We start from the raw sequence: 18,193 nt of genomic DNA on the forward strand, positions 1-18,193 counted from the left end.
ACGTCTTTGAACACTGCGCCATGCCTTGCTGTTCATCTCACACAGGAGCACCCCATTCTTTTAGATGTCATATCAAGTTAAATATAACTTGTGTTCTGTTCTACTCATTCCATTGAGTCTAGCTCTTTTTTATTGCAAGAACACGTTCTGTCTGAACGACCCCTAAAATGTGTGTTTACAGTAATACAGTACAGTAAATGGCTTTGAACAAGGAACTATACCCATTTTACAACATATCTTTAATGTGCTATTATTCTTTTAGGATAACAGTGTCTGCCAAATACTCAGATGTTAATGGATAGAATAGTTCAATCTTTACCTTTTTGGCTGGGCCTCTGTTTAGGCCCCTCACGAGGCATCTCAGATAAGAAGGTTTTCACATTGTCGAGCGTTCCATTGATCACAGGTTCTTTGGCACCCAACTCTCTTCTGAAACCCTGTGAGGGCACAAGTTGTTTAGTACATACTATAAGAGATGTTTTACTAGTAGAACTAAAACTTACAATTTCTTAATGTGCAAAGGACTGACATCTAATTTTAATATTTTCTTCAACCATTAAACCACATAAAAGTCACCCACTCATAATGTAACTATTGTAGTTCTTGAAATAAGCTCCCATTTGCTATTTCAGAAATGCAAATAAAAAAACCCTTTGTTAGATATTAAAGCAGGGGATTTCAGCAGGGTGTCCATGGGCCCTAGGAGGTCCAAGGCAGTGCTGCAGGGGGTCTGTCAATTACTGTTTGATCTCAAATAAATTTCTATGAAAATTTGAACAAAAATACAAATATTAAGTTAACTTCAACCAAAGCTAAATTTCATCTAAGTGTTTTACTGTCTCTCCCACATTAAAATGTATTAAAAAATAAAATAAAAATGCAATGTACAAGTACATAACTCTGTACATCAATAATTATTATTTTAATGGCTTTGCAATGTAAGCATCATAAGTTATGTAAATTCTTCAAAGGAATGTTCCAGGTTCAATACAAGTTTAGCTCAATGGACAGCATTTGTAGCATAATGTTGAATATATAAAATAAATAAATAAATAAAAACATATGTGGTTACATTAAGGCGCTTACAATGGAAGTAAATTGGGCCAGTCCATAAACTTTCCTTGTTTCAAAAGTATAGCCACAAGACGTAAACATTATATGTGTTAAAATTATTTTAGTGTGACATTTTATCACATTAAAATAATTTACATCAGTAGGCAGTTCAGTTTAATGAAGAGAGGTGTGATGTGTGCTCTCTTGGGCGCACTGAAGACCACACGTGCCGCCACATCCTTGTTCAATTGCAGAGATTTGAGTTTACATGTGGGAAGTCTTGCCAGAGGAGCTTTGTAGTAGTCCACTCTTGATATAACAAGAGCCTGGACAAGGATTTGTGTACCGGTAGTATGCTCATCTAAGAAAGGTTGATCATGTCAAACAGATATTTCATTACACTAAAATCACATGAACACATAAAATGTTCACATCTTGTGGCTATACAGTACATTTGAAACAGTGTGTATTTTAATGTTTATGGACTGGCCCCACTATTGTAAGTGCCTTACTGTAACATGATGATGCAATGTTAACAAGCCCTAAAACTACTGTAAAAATGACCATTTTAAAAATGTTACAGCTCAAAAAATACACAAGTTTTAACAGAAGTATATATGCAAGTGCTTTAATAAAATTATAAGCTTCAAATGTCTGTGTTTAAACCCTCCAGAAATTGGCCACATTCACTTCCACTGTAAGTGCCTCACTATAAACTCGATTTTTTAAAGAAAAGGAGAAACGAGACTAAATACATTTTTGTTATTAACACTTTTTATTGATTCCATTCATAAAATAAATAAACAGAACATAAAATATGGAAGCCCCAAATTGCTTGAAATAAGAGAGAGGGGGACATCTACAGCGAGAGATTGTAGCAGGTAGTTGAATTTTGGAATCCAATTCATTTTTAATAACATTAGCCGTACCAATTATAGATAAATGTAATGCCCACCTGTCCACTTTGCTCTAAAACTTTTTATGAAGGGGTCAAAATTAACTCTAACTAAATCAGACAAATTTGCTGGGAATAAAATACCCAAATATGTAATGCCCTGTTTGGGCCACGGGAAGGCACATGGCTGAAAAGTCGTTACTGGGCAGTACGCTGTCAGAGAAAAAGCTTCGGATTTAGACCAATTGACTCCTGAGAACTTAGAAAAGGAATTCATAATTCTGTGAAGGCAAGGCATAGATCTAGTGGGGGTCATAAAATATCATCTGCATAAAGCAAAAGCTTTATAAACATTGATTTTTAGCCTTTAACATTTGTTAGAATTCAGGATTTTGAAAAGGGATACATTTAAGTGCCAACTATAGGATTTCTTTTTCTCCGTATGTGGCAACACCTCTAAACTCGCTAGGGTGTGATCTGAGACTATGATGTTTCCAACTGAGCAATCAACAACCGATTAAATGAGGGACTTAGATATATAAAAAAAAATATCCTAGAATAAGTCTTATGGACTGAAGAAAAAAACAATTTATGTTAAAACAATAATGACTCTTCCTAATTTATCTTTAATCTGTTTGAGACATTTGAATTGTAGATGCTTACTTATCATTGTAATGACTCCCCTGCTCTTACTTGAGCCAGCACTAAGGAAAACATGTTCAACCCAATATCTTCCCAAATTTTTCAGCTTCCTGAGGGAAAAGATGCATTTCTTGAAGAAACACTATATCATAATGTAATAATCAAACCCCAAACGTCCCCCCCAAATGAAACAAACAGAAAAAATAAAAACATGAACATTAACCCCGCTCACGACAGCGCCAAAAGGCATCCATCCCTCTAAACTCAAACAGTCCATGTACGCATACGAGAGCCACTGCAACAACTTTGCCATCGGACTGCAAGTCTGGTGTTTCTATAAAAATTTTGTGAGTCAGAATTACACAACAGCAGATAATCTATAAAACAAACTCCAGCGATTAGGCGGAAATAAACACAAAGAACGTGTAGATTCATCCACATAACTGTCTGAAGGAGTGTTCCTCCACAAAACAAACTCCAGCCGCTAGCGTAACCAGCACAAAAAAAAAAAAAAAAAAGAGCGCAGTTTCCTCGGACAGAAAAACTAATGTTCAGTGAGCCGGCCCATTCGACTGCTGCAATGAATGACCTAATCACTCCAATGTTTGCAAAAAATACTCCACAAAACAAACTCCAACCACTAGGCGGAACTAACACAAAACGAAACAAAAAAGGCGCTCAGTATCCTCGGACAGTAAAGTGAATGTTCAGTGAGTCGGTCTACTTGGCTGCAATGTGGGTACCACAAAATAATTTTCTCAGTCTATTGACTTTATGAAGGACATTGCTTGCAGGGGACATGTAAATATTTTACAGCCATCCTTAGCATCAGTGCAAAAGCGACCTTCCATTGATGTAAGAGTTTCTTGCATTCCTTGAATCGATCACATTTCTCTCTTGTTGAATTCGCAATCTCTGGAAACAAGAAAATGCTGTGGTTCTTCCAAGAAAGCCTTCCTTTACTCCTCGCATAGCGTAACAGATCTTTATCGGATGATCTCAGAAATTTGGCCAGAACTGATTGGGGCCTGTTTCCCTCAGAACTGATTGGGGCCTGTTTCCCTCAGTTTCCCGAGCCGGAACCCTGTGAGCTCGCTCGATTTCCAGCTTATGGCCTGTTATGTCGAACAATTCCCTCTCTGATGACTCCAGATAATCTATCCGTTTCTTGACATCCCCACTCTTGTAACTATCTTAGTGAATTTTTTCACTATGGCAGTGATCGACTAACATATTAACATACAGCAAGATCCTCCAAGTCAAAAACAACATTTATCAGCATTGCTGACATGTTCAACAATTCTCGCCGAATTTCCCTCACTTCTCCAGCCAAATCGGCTCCCGGTCTTGCGGCCTGCACGGGGGCATCAGCTTGAGCACATAAGGGTCTTTTAATGGCTTCAGAGCCAGAGGATTTTGAATTCTTTGACATATTGTCTTCCTAGAATAGTTAAGGATCAGAGTTTATTGCATCTCACCAGTTTATGACATAAAAACTAGCAAAGTGACATAAAATTAGCAAAGTGCACAGAGTTCACATTCACATGTCCGCACCTCGCATGGCGTCACGTGACTCCCTAAATACATTTTTGGTCGTAATCAACATTATGCCACAAATGTTGTCGATTGAGCTTAACTTGTACTGAACCCGGGACATTCCTTTAAAGAAACAGTTAAGGTGAATATTAAAATTTTGTTATCAATTACTCACCCTCTTGCTGTTCCAAACCAGTGTGATTTCACTGTATGGAAAAGAGCAAGGTGAAAATTTCTAAAAAACATCTTTTGTTATCTTCATACAGAAAGAAAGACAGTCATACGCATTTGGAATGACATGGGGGTGAGTAAATTATGACAGAATTTCCATTTCTGGTGAACTATTCCATTAAATAGACAGAGTTAGTTGTACATTTTGCTTCTTAACTTTGATAAAACAACAATTGTAAAGTAACATTGTTTATTTATGCAGATCTATGCTTACCGATCTAATTAAACAAGCAGAGTTTAGGTTTACAGAAACATTTTTCCTGCACCATACTTTACTGCCCCTACACATATGTCAGTTTACTTCATAGTTAACTGCACCTGTAGAGTCTGACAGAGTGACTCAGCTGTCACTGCCAGCATGCTCACTATGCTCCCCTACACACACTGCCATACGACCGCATCCTGTTTACAACGGCCCCTTGACAGCTGATACCCATCAGCAGATGTTAATTGGTCCGCACAAGCATGCTAAAAGACATGGGACTTTGCACCTCTCCTACGCAAGATATCATCTCCATCTGTTAAATATTTAACAAGCACAAGCTCTGATAATGATCGCACTTGGGCACAAAAAAGATAGAATGCATATAATGTATCACATTTCGAACATAATTTGTCATTCTTTCAGTGCAGGGAAAAGAATGGGACTAATCCTGGGCTCACCATATGCATGAGGAGTTGTTGGCGCAGAGTCAGCACATCACCCCCTACTGGCTTATGCTGCTCTAGCTCCTCCCTCTTTAGCTGAAGCCACTTGAGCAGCTCTTGTAAGGACATGTGCATATGCTTCCACTGATCAACACCTGGATCCAGGTAGGGCCTGAGGAGTCATCCGGATGAACAATGGTAAGATTCCATAGTGTCTATGAGAACTGCTATATGTGCAGGTAGCAGAAGAGGGCACTATATTGTCACATAGTACTGCAATTGAATTTGACAGAGACAGCATTACGTAGGCTAAAGGTGTCTTTCAGAGATGAAACTGTAATTTTGTATTTTGAAACCTTTGAATATTCATGAGTATTACTTAAGCTTTTATCAACACCTTTGAAGGCCTATGTGGTTTTATAGGATTGACACCTTAGGGCTAATGGTTCTCAAATTTGCATTCAAACATCATGAGTTTCAACTGTAGGCTCAGACACTATGTGAAAATATTAATTGTGTTGTACCCTTATACAAATTGACAAAATTTCTGAATTTAATATAAAATTATTATTTTAATAATTTTATTAAGGAGCATGTTAGATTCTCAAACAGCTTTCTGTTTTCCTCCTTTCTCTCCCCTGTACACTGTACATCCTGTAAATAGGATGTACAGTATACAGTATGTAGATTATATATAAGTCTATTTTAACAGTTTCTGAAGACAATGCGAGTGGTGACTGCCAAAACAAATTGCTTTCACAATGCTAGGGTGTTCTGGGTGGTTACCAGGGCTTTGCTATGTGGTTGCTGAGGTGTTCTAAATGGCATTTAGCATGTTGCTATGCAGTGGTCAGGTGTTTGAGGTGTGTGCTCTGTGGCTTCTAAGGTGTTCTGAGTGGTTTATAGCATGTTGCTATTGCATCCATTCCTGCTCGACCCGCTCCGAGTGGGATTCGAACCTGAAACAGCCCTTAGCATCAGTCATTAGTGCACCTCTTGAGGCCAGGGGAGTGAGGTTTACACATACCGCACAGCTATCACATACCAGCTGCCTCCTGTTACGCTCACCCTCCTAAACCTCACTCCCATACGGGTCATGGCATCATTGTAACCGGTCCTGCTCTACCCACTCTGAGCGGGATTGGAACTGGCTTCAGCTAGCATGGGAGGTGGGTGCGCTAATGAGGAGGCTAAAGGCTACAGCCTGACCTAGTTGCTAGTGTGCCTCTTGAGGCCAGGGGAGTGAAGTTTACACATACAACACAGCTAACATATACCAGCTGGCTCCCGATAGACTATGCAGTTGCAAAGGCATTTTGGGTGTTATGGGTGTTTGTAGCAGTACCCCCTGTAGTTCTAGACTGGTTGACCACTGAATCTAAGCAGAGCTGAGCCTGGTCAGTACCAGGACGAGAGACCTCCAGTGGACAACTCAGGTTGCTGCTGGAAGAAGTATTAGTGAGGCCCGGAATATTGGCAGGGACACTATACTGAAAAAAGGCATCGTCTTTCGGATGAGATGTTAAACCGAGTTCCTGACTCTCTGTGGTCATTAAAAATCCCAAGGCACTTCTTGTAAAACTGTAGTGGTGTAACCCTGGTGTCCTGGCCAAATTCCCCCATTGGTCATAATCAATAACGGCCTCCTAATAGTACTCATCAATCAATTGGCTGTATCACTATCCACTCCACCAACAGCTGGTATGTGCTGGTATGTGGTATCCTGTTTTGCAGAAAGTGGCATTCTGAAACGCAATATATAAACATGAATGCAGCCGTTAAGGGATTAAAAACTGTTAAGTGAAAGCACTTTAACACAGTTTCTGTTGGAGAACTCAGATTTTGTGTCCATGTTAACTCACAAGAGGCATTTTTGGCTACGTTTCAAACGGGATTAATCAGCCTCCGAAGGGAGGGAGAACAATCATAATAGATAGCTTCAAACTTCAAACTTTTCAATAAAATGGCTTAAAAAGTGAATTCCAAATTACTGTTATTTTGGAGCCCAACATCTTTCAGCCCTCAACTGCTCTCACAGTGGATGGTAAAGGCTTTGAAGGGAATAGGGCACAGGGATGATCTCTTCTGAATAGAATGCACCCCACATCAGTGTGCATGTGCATTTGTGCTCAAATGCTTAGGATGAACTCCGAAGTCTGATGTAGAGGGAAACTATCAAAATATCTATTGTAGTGCACTACATCTGTCTCATTACACGGTGCATCCCAATGTAGTTTCTTCAGCAGCTTTCTCGCATTAAACGTCTCTCTGGTGTAAGTGTACATGAGCTAGTATAATAAAATTATAGAAGTTATTACTCCACCTCCTTCGTAATGTCATTAACGTCAGCTCTATGTTTTTGAACCAACGTGGTTCAAACAATGGATGTGCATCATAGTTACTATGATTTTGGGAAATAGTAGTGATTAACTAATTTATCAAACAATGCTTAATACTACTATGGTGGTTAAGCAGTGAGTTACTTAGTTGTTCAGAAAACGCACCCCTAGGTGGTTGCTATTGCATGTTAGAGTAACGAGAGGCAGCTGGTATGTGAAAGCTGTACGGAATGTGTAAAACTTACTCAAGATGTGTACTAGAGACTGATGGGGCTGTAGCCTTTAGCCTCCTTGTTGGCATTCCCGCCTCCCATGCTGGCTGATGCCAGTTGAAGTTGCTTTGGCATGCAAAGTGGTTGCTAAGGTGTTCTGAGTGTATTTTTAGCATGTTGCTATACATTTTCTAAGGCATTTCAGGTGTTTGCTGTGTGGTTGCTAGAATGTTTTTGGTGGTTGCTAGGGCATGCTATGTGGTTCCTGAGTGAGTTCTGAGTGAGGTGTTCTCAGGAGCTTTCAGCTTGTTGCTATGTAGTTGCTAGTTTTTAGTGTGTTCTGAGTGGTTGCCAGAACATGCTTGGGTGTTTCTGATGGGTTCTGGGTGTTTTTAGCATGTTGCTATCAGGGCCGCCGCTGGCCAAATTATATGATATGAGTGCAATGCGATCATCTGTGTTACGCAACTGCTTTCGGGTCCTTGAATATCGTATAACGTGCGAGTAAGGGCAGCCGATGGACTTTCTGGTGCCCTCCTAGGTTAAGATGGTGCCCCCCAGGGAGTCGGTGTCCTACGCAGACTACGTAGTCTGCTTATATGTGAGCGGCGGTACTGGTTGCTATGCAGTTGCAAAGGTATTCTGAGTGTTTGCTATATGATTGCAAGCAGTGGTGTAGTAGTGTCTGAAGAGGTGGTCATACTGTAAATTTGTGAAGTACCCTCCAGTAAGTTTAATTGCATAAGTTAAATTTAAATGTACGTATCTCTATATATTTACGTTTAGCAGGGAAATACATTTACAGGGCAAATTATGGTTACTCCAGGGATGCTTGTGCATCAGCACTAGACGCTGGAAATGTGACTGGCTAGCAAATATCCAATCGCATCTGAAATGAACATTCTGATTGTTGGATCAGCTTAGGTGGACTCTCTGACTCTCTGTCAGTTGCGCTCCCACTGCTATGTGCGCGTTGAGAGAATCACTGTACACTTTTAAAAATAAAAATAAAACACACAAATCACTTAACGAGCTGCAGCATCGCAGTATTAGATTGAAAAAGTTCTGGGTCAAAAGTCTACTCGTTGTACTGGCGGCCATACGTATAATTACTTTTTTTAGATAAGAAAGAATAAGAAAGATAGGTGGGCATACGGCATATACCTGCGTATGCCCTAGACTACTCTTCTGCTTGCAAGGGTGTTCTGGTTGGTTGCTATGGCATGCTAGGTAGCTGCTAAGGCCTTCTGGGTGGTTTTTACAATGTTACTATGCAGTTACTAAGGTGTTTTGAGTGTTTACTATGTGGTTGCAAGGATTTGCTAGATGGTTGCTGAGGTGTTCTGAGTGGGGTTTTTTTAGCGTGTTGCTATGCAGTTGCTGCCAAGGCATTTTGGGTGTTTGCTTTGTAGTTGCTTGTAGGGTTGCCAACTTTTTGCCACTCCACTCTATTCTTGTCCCTAGAAATGGTTCAGGTTCTTCCATATTTTTTTTTCATGCACCAGGTGAAAATTGCAAGTCTGATTGGAACAAGGAAAAGTACCATAAAAGCACACCTCTCCATAACAAGTCACCCGATTTGACATATTACTCATGGTCGTAGCATCAAACAGTGCTTGACGAATTACACACAAAAGTACCCTAACCCCAAGTATGAGCAATACTAATAGTGCTGCTTTAGCAAGCACCTCTAAAAAAAATACTATCCTTAAAATATAAGTAAAATAAATGTAAATAAATGCAATGGCTTTGAAATACTATTACTCAGGCTTAGAGCTTATACATGAACACTTAATTTTTCAAAGCCCATTTCTATGCCGTGTGACAGCTCCCCTTGTTAAATTTAGATAATTAATCAGTCTTACCTTATACTCATAACTTTGTTACACAACTCATGCCACCGCTGTCCCATGTCATCAAGCCGTTTTTGCAGCACCACAGCATTGTCTGTCCCCTCCAGAGATGACACAATACGCTGTCCCTTTTCATTTAATGAATGGTACATCTCCCGGTGGGCATCGATCTCCGTCTGGAGATCCTGCCAGGATTAAAGGAGATCTTAGACGTTCAGTTACAGTTCACTGTGTGATTAGAGACAAAGATAAAGTCCAATAACAAAACCAGTGTCTCATACTTCCCTTTTCACTCCCTGGTCAATTGTATATTTACATCTACTGTGTACATGGGTAGTTTACATGAAACACTATCATATTCGATCTAAAGCAAAAGCATTTTGCCATTTGTTTTATAATCATTATGAAGACAGTTTTTTATGACCTTATAAATTGAGAGACTATGTGGAATAGCCATACTTTAAAAAAATCACCACACCACAAGACCATTTAAAATTAACTAGTGAAGGTGAAAAGGTGAATAAAAATTGTCACATGACCTAAAATATACACTTTCCTTACACAATAAATGTTTTTTTATTTTTTTTTTTTTTTTATCAACATCGATATTTTAGCTTTATATACAGTATATACTGTATATATATATATATATATATATATATATATATATATATATATAAAATATTGATGTTGATAAAACAAAAACTATGCAACCAACAGTAATGGGTTAGCAAATCAATCTCTTAAGTATTTTTAATTCTATTTTAGTGTTTATTTGTTTAAATAATATTTATAAAAATAATAATAATCCTAATGCTCAGGTGTTTACGAACTGACAAGTTTTTTTTACCATTAGGCATTTTTGATAATGGTTTTCAACAAGAAATCTTAGTTTTCGTTGTGCATTTTTTTTGTATAGTGATTAGAGCAGTATAATACACTGGATCCCATATCCTATGGGGGTTAAGGAATGTTCATTCCGGGAATACTGCGTACAAACCTGCCATTGCTCCAGTAAGTGCAGTACTGTTGCAGGGTTTTCCAGAAGTCCCTCCTTAAAAGTTGCATCTTGTAAGACATTGGCTGTGGTTTCTGCCTCAGTAAGCCAATTAAGGAATTTTTCAAGATCCAAGTAGAAATGCTGCAATTGTCGCAGTCCAGCTTCCAGATCTGCTTCCTTGTCCCCTGCACTAAAAGGGGTATTGACTTCATTGTTACAGAGAAACAAAGGCGTACTTCAACCTAGGCTGTCAATATGCTTGTATTTAATATTACTGTGCTTATTGGATTTTTAAAGGAATGCTTTGGGTTCAGTACAAGTTAAGCTTTATGAAATGCACCTGTGACATGCTGTCGATTTCCACAGAAAATAAGTTGTCCATCAGTTTGTAAAAACAAAAATCACATTTACAGTATGCAGTCTATGCACTTGCAATAGAAGTCTATATTGGAAGGCTTCGCACAATTACTTTTTTATTAAATAACAGAAAGGGAGATGATTTAGTTAAAAACAAAGTACTGTTTACAAACTCCACCCACAGGAATTATGTTTATTACGCATAACCAGAAGTTAATCTACCTAGAATATAGTACTTCTGCTACAAAGATGTTTTAGACAACTTTACATTTCAAATTGTGCATGTTAGTACTGACAAATACAAATAAATATATTAATAAAAATAAAAGATGCACAATTCTAATTTTAAACACTCTGGAATACTTGCCCCATAGACTTCCATTGTAAGTGAATTACAGTAAACATGACAAACAGAGGAATGAGTCATGCTGCAGATGTTTGCAAAGCAAGTTTTGAAATTAGTTTTAAACCTGAAACATTAAGCTTCAAATATCATTCTCCTCAAAGCAATTACACCTTTAAAAACTTTGATGTGTCCTTCATTGTGTCTGCAGTACATTATGTTCATTATTTTCAGACAAATCAATTCTATAAATTCTTAAGATGGTCTAATTAGGTCTTTCAGACAATGCTTATTGTTATGAGACACAGCCTATCAAGTCTATTCAGTGAAAGTTTCATTACATGCCACTCCAATGAATGGCGATATGCCGAGTTGCCAGCTGTACACATTCTGAAAAATAACAGATTCAAAAACAAGCTCACCATTTGACGTTGACCCAAGCCAGATTCATGCTCTCAGTCATTTGTTTCATCTTCCTTGTGTCATTGTCTGCATAAAGGGTCAGTAGTTTGTTTGCCAGCTCATTGGTGGCATTCATCTGAGCTTGCCAATGCTGTATATCCTTAGAAAGTTGCTGTATATAATACAATAACATGCCATTCAATATAGGTTCACAGTTTCTCATAACATACATAAACGTACATTCATTTGTAGATCTTTTCTGCATGGCCAAAACAATGTGGACACCTCCTTTGGCTTTTTTTTTTAGCCAATGCAGGGTTTCAGTTAATTCTGCAATAGAATCAGCTTCTTTTTGACTTCAAAATATTTCTGTTTCTTACTTCAGGTCTATTATGAAATGGATATTGCTTTTAAATTACCTTGACATCAGCGGTCTGGCCTTTTAAATCATCAACGCTGTGAGACACTTTTTTCCAGCTCTCTAATTTCTCATTGGTTTTCTTAATTAGAGGTTCCACCCTTTTTCTGGCTTCCAGCCAATTGCTGGATTCCTGATACATGTTTTGAAGTTGAAGAACCCTGTCCATCATCTTGGTGTGGGAGTCTTCCCAATGTGACTGTAATTTTTCAACTTAAAGGAAAAGATGGTAAAACGTTGGACAGTTCTGAATATGTCATGAACAATCACGATTTAAATAAAGGAATAATTGGAAAAAAATATTACATGCAAAACTTTTCACCGCAATGCAAGGACATTCTGGGTGATGTCCAGGGAATTGTAATGTGGTTGCTCGGGTGTTCTGGGTGGTTGCTTACTGACCCAAGTCAAAAGAGACCAAGTCTCTATGATCATCTTGTTCTTAGATGGCACGGCTCCCTCCTTCAATGTAAGTCAATGGGATTTGTTTGTCTGTTTAAATGTCCGCCAGATTAGGTATTATTAGGTATCATTAATGTCCATAGCTTAAAAAGTTACATGTCAAAGTTTAATAATCAGAACTTGGGGGTTTGTTCAAATCCCTAACTATAAGCAATAATCAAAGTGATGCTCGTTTTTATTTTATTTAATTTTTGCAAAGGAACCAAGAAGATTCTCCTAACTGAATATGACTTTGTTTAATTAAGTACTGCACACAACATATTATTAATTGTAAGTTGTGTTCAATAGTGTTAGTTAATATCAATGCCCTTGAAATGCTTGGTAAGACACAATACTTCAGTTGTCATACAGTCATTGTTTTCTTTTTGAATTATTTTAGAGTTTGAAGCTTAGTTTTCACCAAGCTATTGCAGTTGAGAAAGGATCTTGTTTAGGATGAAACAAATGCAAGAGACTTACTGCGGTCTGTAATGGCCGCCCGTGTCGCAGGGTTATTGGTTTTGTTCTTCAAGTTTTGAGCCACTGTGATTTGTTTGTTCAGCTGAGGGCATCTTTGCTCCATATCTTGCAGAGTGGACTGTCAGATAGTCAAAACACTTTATTTTACTATACATTTGTGGCATATATTGTGGAGGTTTTATGCACCACCATAAAAGTGTTCCAGTTAAAGGGGTCATATAATTTATTTTAATATATATATATATATATATATATATATATATATATATATATATATATATATATATATATACACATTGGTAGCCTAAATTTTGGAATAATGTACAGATTTTGCTCTTGTGGAAAGGAATTGGTACTTTTATTCACCAAAGTGGCATTCAACTGATCACAATATATAGTCATGACATAAAAAATTTGAAGAATTACTATTCCAATTTGAAAAAACAAATTCAGAACTTCTTAAACTACTTCAAAGAGTTCTCATCAAAAAAAAAAAACATCCATGTGCAACAATGAAAGCTTTGTAGAAACTTTGCATTCTAGCTGTCAGTTTGTCCAGATGCTCAGATGACATTTCACTCCAAGCTTCCTGTAGCACTTGCCATAGATGTGGCTGTCAAGTCAGGCAGTTCTCACGCACCTTACAGTCTAGCTGATCCCACAAAAGCTCAATGGGGTTAAGATCCTTAACACTCTTTTTCAGTTATCTGTTGTCCAATGTCTGTGTTTCTTTGCCCACTCCATCCTTTTCTTTTTGTTTTTCCTGTTTCAAAAGTGGCATTTTCTTTGCAATTCTTCCCATAAAGCCTGCACCCCTGAGTCTTCTCTTTACTGTTGTACATGAATATGGTGTTGAGTGGGTGGAATTCAATGAAGCTGTCAGCTGAGGACATGTGAGGCATCTATTTCTCAAACTAGAGACTCTGATGTACTTATCCTCTTGTTTAATTGTACGTCTGGGCCTTCCACATCTCTTTCTGTCCATGTTACAGCCAGATTACCTTTGTCTTCGAAGACTGTAGTGTACACCTTTGAATGAAATCTTCAGTTTTTTGGCGATTTCAAGCATTGCATAGCCTTCATTCCTCAAAACAATGATTGACTGTCATGATTCTAGAGAAAGCTGTTTCTTTTCTGCTATTTGTTCCCCCCCTTTTCTCCCCAATTTGGAATGCCAAATTCCCAATGTGCTCTAAGTCCTCGTGGCGGCATAGTAACTCGCCTCAATCTGGGTGGTAGAGGACAAATCTCAGTTGCCTTTGCCTCTGAGACGTCAAGCTGCACATCTTATCATGTGGCTTGTTGCGTGTGTTACAGCGGAGAACTAGCATGTGTTGAGGTTCACGCTATTCTCCTACAACATTAGCAATTTAGCATGATTACTCAAGGATAAGGTGTTGGAGTGATGGCTACTGGAAATGGGACCTGTCTAGATTTGATAAAAACATTTCTTTTTTCAAATAGTGATGGTGCTGTTTTTTACATCAGTAATGTCCTGACCATACTTTGTGATCAGCTGAATGCCACTTTGGTGAATTGAAGTACCAATTCTATTCTGAAACAGCAAAATCTGTACATTATTCCAAACATTTAGCCACCAGTGTAGGCTATATATATTTTTTCTATGGTCAATTTATAATTTTTATTAAATGTTTGGTCCCAAATACAATTTAGTCATAATTTAGTTTTTCAAAAACCTTTTCATCCTTTCTCTGATCCTTAGAATAAAATGAGCTTTAATTTTGTAATTTTTTTTTTGCTGTTGTTTTTTTTTTTGTTGGTGTGTGTGTGTGGTTATGCCTTTAAAATATGTATGTGTCGCACATGCAATGAGCATAGTAACGGCCCTGCATAAAGCACTGCAATCATAACAGAGGTCCTTTACATATAGAAGTCTTAAAGGTACAGTACAGGCTACAAAAAAAAAAGGTCTGTGAAATCAAAGGGTCAGAGAAAGGGTGGAATTGGAAAGTCAATTGCAAAGGTATTGTGCATTAAACAGTGTAATTATCGTGCAAAGGAATGGTGACATTTGTAACGGACCTAATCAGTGAACAAGTCTTCCATGCATAGACAGAAAACTGTAATCTTGCATAATTGGAATAAAATATGCATAACTACATCACTTTCTCACCTTGAGTTTCACCGTCATCTCACTTATCTCATCGAGATCTCCGACCGTCACTCTCTGAGTCTGGACCATGTGATCCAGAAGAGAGAGCCAATCATCAAGTTCCTTCCAAGATTTATAAAAATGTCCAACCGCTGCATCTCCTGCAGCACTACCAGTCAAAGTTTCAGCTGGAAAGTAACAAATTGTCATTTATATTCAGAATTTCATGAAATGTTTTTCATAAAAGTATTTGCAACCTTTTTTACTTCTGTAATGTTTAGAATACCATTCACAGATCAATCGTGCATAGTAAACACCAGAAATAATTATTAAGTAAGTTAAAATCGGCCAAATGGGACCTTGACCTAAAAAGGGACAATATTGACTTCATGCTGACTCTAGATAGCATGTTTAATACAAATTTCAATTTCAACCATAATGTGCGACAACTGCATTATATGATATCATACCTGCAAGCTGATATTTGTGTCTCCACTCTTTAAGGAGAATTTGAATGGCGGTCCAATCTGCTCTGAGGCCATCAAACTGCCCCTGGAATACATCAATTCAGGAGAATAATATTAAATTGAGGTTTTATGCCATGAAGAGGATGATACTGTATGATACATTACAGTACAATGAGAGTAGAAACTATTGGCAAGTGTGCAGAGTTATCTAATATCTTTGTCATTTCTGAATGTATACATTATTTGATGCATCATGGCTTATTATACACCTTCTCTGGTTGGCATGGTGGTCTTTCTTTTGCCAAAACTGCTTCTATTGCTGGCTTCTTTTCCTTTACATCATCCTCAATCTATAAAAAAGACAGAAAGGACTTAATACCAAACCCTCATTAAAGGAAATGTGTAGCAAGTACAATATGTGTATGCAGTGTTGGGGGTTACAAATAATGTGTAACGTAATCAGATTGCTTTTTGGAAATAACTAGTAAAGTAACTCATTACTTTATTTATTTTTTTCAGGATAGACAATAATACCTAGATTAACTTTTTCAAAAATGTAACTAGGGCAAATAAGTAATGTACTTTTCTATTTCTTTACAGACAAATCTAATAAGCTTTAGCCAACTAAGGTGAGAAAAAGTCATTCGTTCACACGAATGCATTTTTTTCTTTTCAGTGTCTCGTGCAGGTGTAGCGCATTAAAAGTTAAAAGTATCAAGTTAAAAAGTAGTTTTGAGAATGTGTTTGTTCTAATCGTTGCACTGCATCTAGCTTTTTTAGTGCAATAACATGTTCGGTTTGAATGGCTCCTAACTGTTAAAGATTTTATACGAAATCCAGCTTGCCAAGGGCGATCTTTGAAAACTTTGTTATGGCTGATAAACACCTTCTTTCTGCCATTGGTCCACATAATCAGTAGGTGTGACCTGGAGCTCCACTTAATTTGAGGCTGATAGCTAATTCCCATTCAGTCAGTTAATATCAGTCCACACACCTGCGTGTAGAGTTATTAGCAAACTGGTGCAAATTTACATCTTTCATCTTTCATGTAGAGACATTTTCCAAGAACATGTCATGCAATTTCATTTTTAATTAGTCTACGAAAGTCAAATCTACTCAAATACTCTTAAGTGCCCATTCACTCGTGTGCCATCTGCTGCTGAAAGCCATTCATCCTCTGCCCAAAGCAAGATATGCCTCTCTTATAATAATTTTTGCCTGTATTCCACCCATTAACATTATTTATCGACCCATTTTTGCAGTACTATCAGTGGCATCATAAGTTTCGATAACAGAGTGTATTCAGAGCATGTCATAGTCACGTATTGCATGTTAGTGCCATGAATGCAAATGGTAAATATAAAAAATTACACATTATATTACTTTAAATCAGCGAGTAGTTAAAATATCTTCTTTTACTGATCTCGTGTGAATTCTACTCATAGAATAAGGCATGAAGTAATTGATAACACATTTTAATGTAATATTAGTTGATGTTTTACATGTTGTCTTGAGCATCCATATATTTAAATATACTTCTAAATGCCTCCCACAGCGATGTGGCCGATGTCTGAATGTTCACAAACAGTATGTCATTTCTCAGTTGTTTCAAACTTCTTTTTACCTCTGAACGAAGAAGAACTTCTGTGAACCTACTCCCAATTCTCTTTATATATCTCTGATATTTTGGTCACTATATATTTAATGGATTGGTCCCTTCATCAATCTATGGGATGTTTCCGCAGTTTTATCATCCACCAGGAAAAATGGGAAGTTCAACTACTGAGGCTGTAGATTGTAATATAAATATTATTAAAGATTTATATTATAAATTAGATTATAAAGATTTTCCATTTAACTGATTGCAGCCATTTCACAAGTTTCACCTCTTTAATTGACACTGATAAGTAACTTTACCATTCATTCATACTTCCCCATTGTTTCCTGTTGACATTAAAGTGGTGTAATGTCACCGTTGGATACTTTTCTTTGGCAACCCACCAAAAGGTGGCATTTATCGGTACACCCTGTAATGCTCATAAGTGTGTGTGTTTTCATTCATAGGCTTCATCTGGGCTGAAATTAAGGAGGTGTGGGATAGAGGTTTTAATGAATATGCCCATGACTGGTTGAACCTGATGAGCTTTGCCATGAATTTAGCCCCATATCACTCAATTTAAAAAAGCACTCCTTTCCTCAATAAGTTGCATGATTTGAGGTATCATTCATGTCTCAAACAGTGTGGGGCAACTAACAAAAACAATAATATAAAATTACACTAATACATCTGTCACAGCATGCAGTAGCGTCAAAGTGGGCAAACCAACAACACTTTGATAAAAATCATTTTCAAGAGCTCACTGCTGTAGAATCAGAGTGTGGCAGCCACAAACAATTCAAAATCACATCAGTACAGCTGTACAAAGTTATTTTTATAAGCTCAGTAACTGAAAGAACAAATCATTTCCTGAATCCATTAGTTCCACGTCTAGGGAAACTAAACTCAAGCCCTGAAGGGAGCAGCTAAAACTCTCCATGAGGATGAGGATGCTGGGAGTATAATTAAATAGAAAGCGTGCTCCGTCTGAAAGACTCTCTAGGTGCAAATGTGAGAGACTGTGCAAAATGAGACCAATGACTTTGTGACACAGTTTAATAATGTACGTTTTTCTTCAGGCTTCGGCTGACAAAACCAATAGGTCATTGAAATGGTCAAAAGTGAATTTTAAAATTTAGTACAACTTACAAGTTTCCATAATCTTT

At 37.6% G+C, this 18,193-nt stretch overlaps 1 protein-coding gene across 1 annotated transcript in view; it reads right to left on the reverse strand.

The window, feature by feature from the left end:
- Nucleotides 1-18,193, reverse strand: part of LOC127652180 (dystrophin-like) — a 182,525-nt gene that overhangs the window by 82,292 nt on the left and 82,040 nt on the right. Inside the window, exons 44-53 of the mRNA XM_052138250.1 lie at nt 15,700-15,780; nt 15,434-15,515; nt 14,985-15,151; nt 12,851-12,968; nt 11,931-12,142; nt 11,532-11,683; nt 10,410-10,599; nt 9,422-9,594; nt 5,021-5,177; nt 320-437 (exon numbers count right to left, since the gene is read on the reverse strand). Of these exons, the coding sequence (XP_051994210.1) occupies nt 320-437; nt 5,021-5,177; nt 9,422-9,594; nt 10,410-10,599; nt 11,532-11,683; nt 11,931-12,142; nt 12,851-12,968; nt 14,985-15,151; nt 15,434-15,515; nt 15,700-15,780 (1,450 nt within the window). The remainder of the gene's footprint in view (nt 1-319; nt 438-5,020; nt 5,178-9,421; nt 9,595-10,409; nt 10,600-11,531; nt 11,684-11,930; nt 12,143-12,850; nt 12,969-14,984; nt 15,152-15,433; nt 15,516-15,699; nt 15,781-18,193) is intronic.

Source organism: Xyrauchen texanus, chromosome 11, assembly GCF_025860055.1.
Source record: "Xyrauchen texanus isolate HMW12.3.18 chromosome 11, RBS_HiC_50CHRs, whole genome shotgun sequence".
Classification (NCBI taxonomy): domain Eukaryota; kingdom Metazoa; phylum Chordata; class Actinopteri; order Cypriniformes; family Catostomidae; genus Xyrauchen; species Xyrauchen texanus.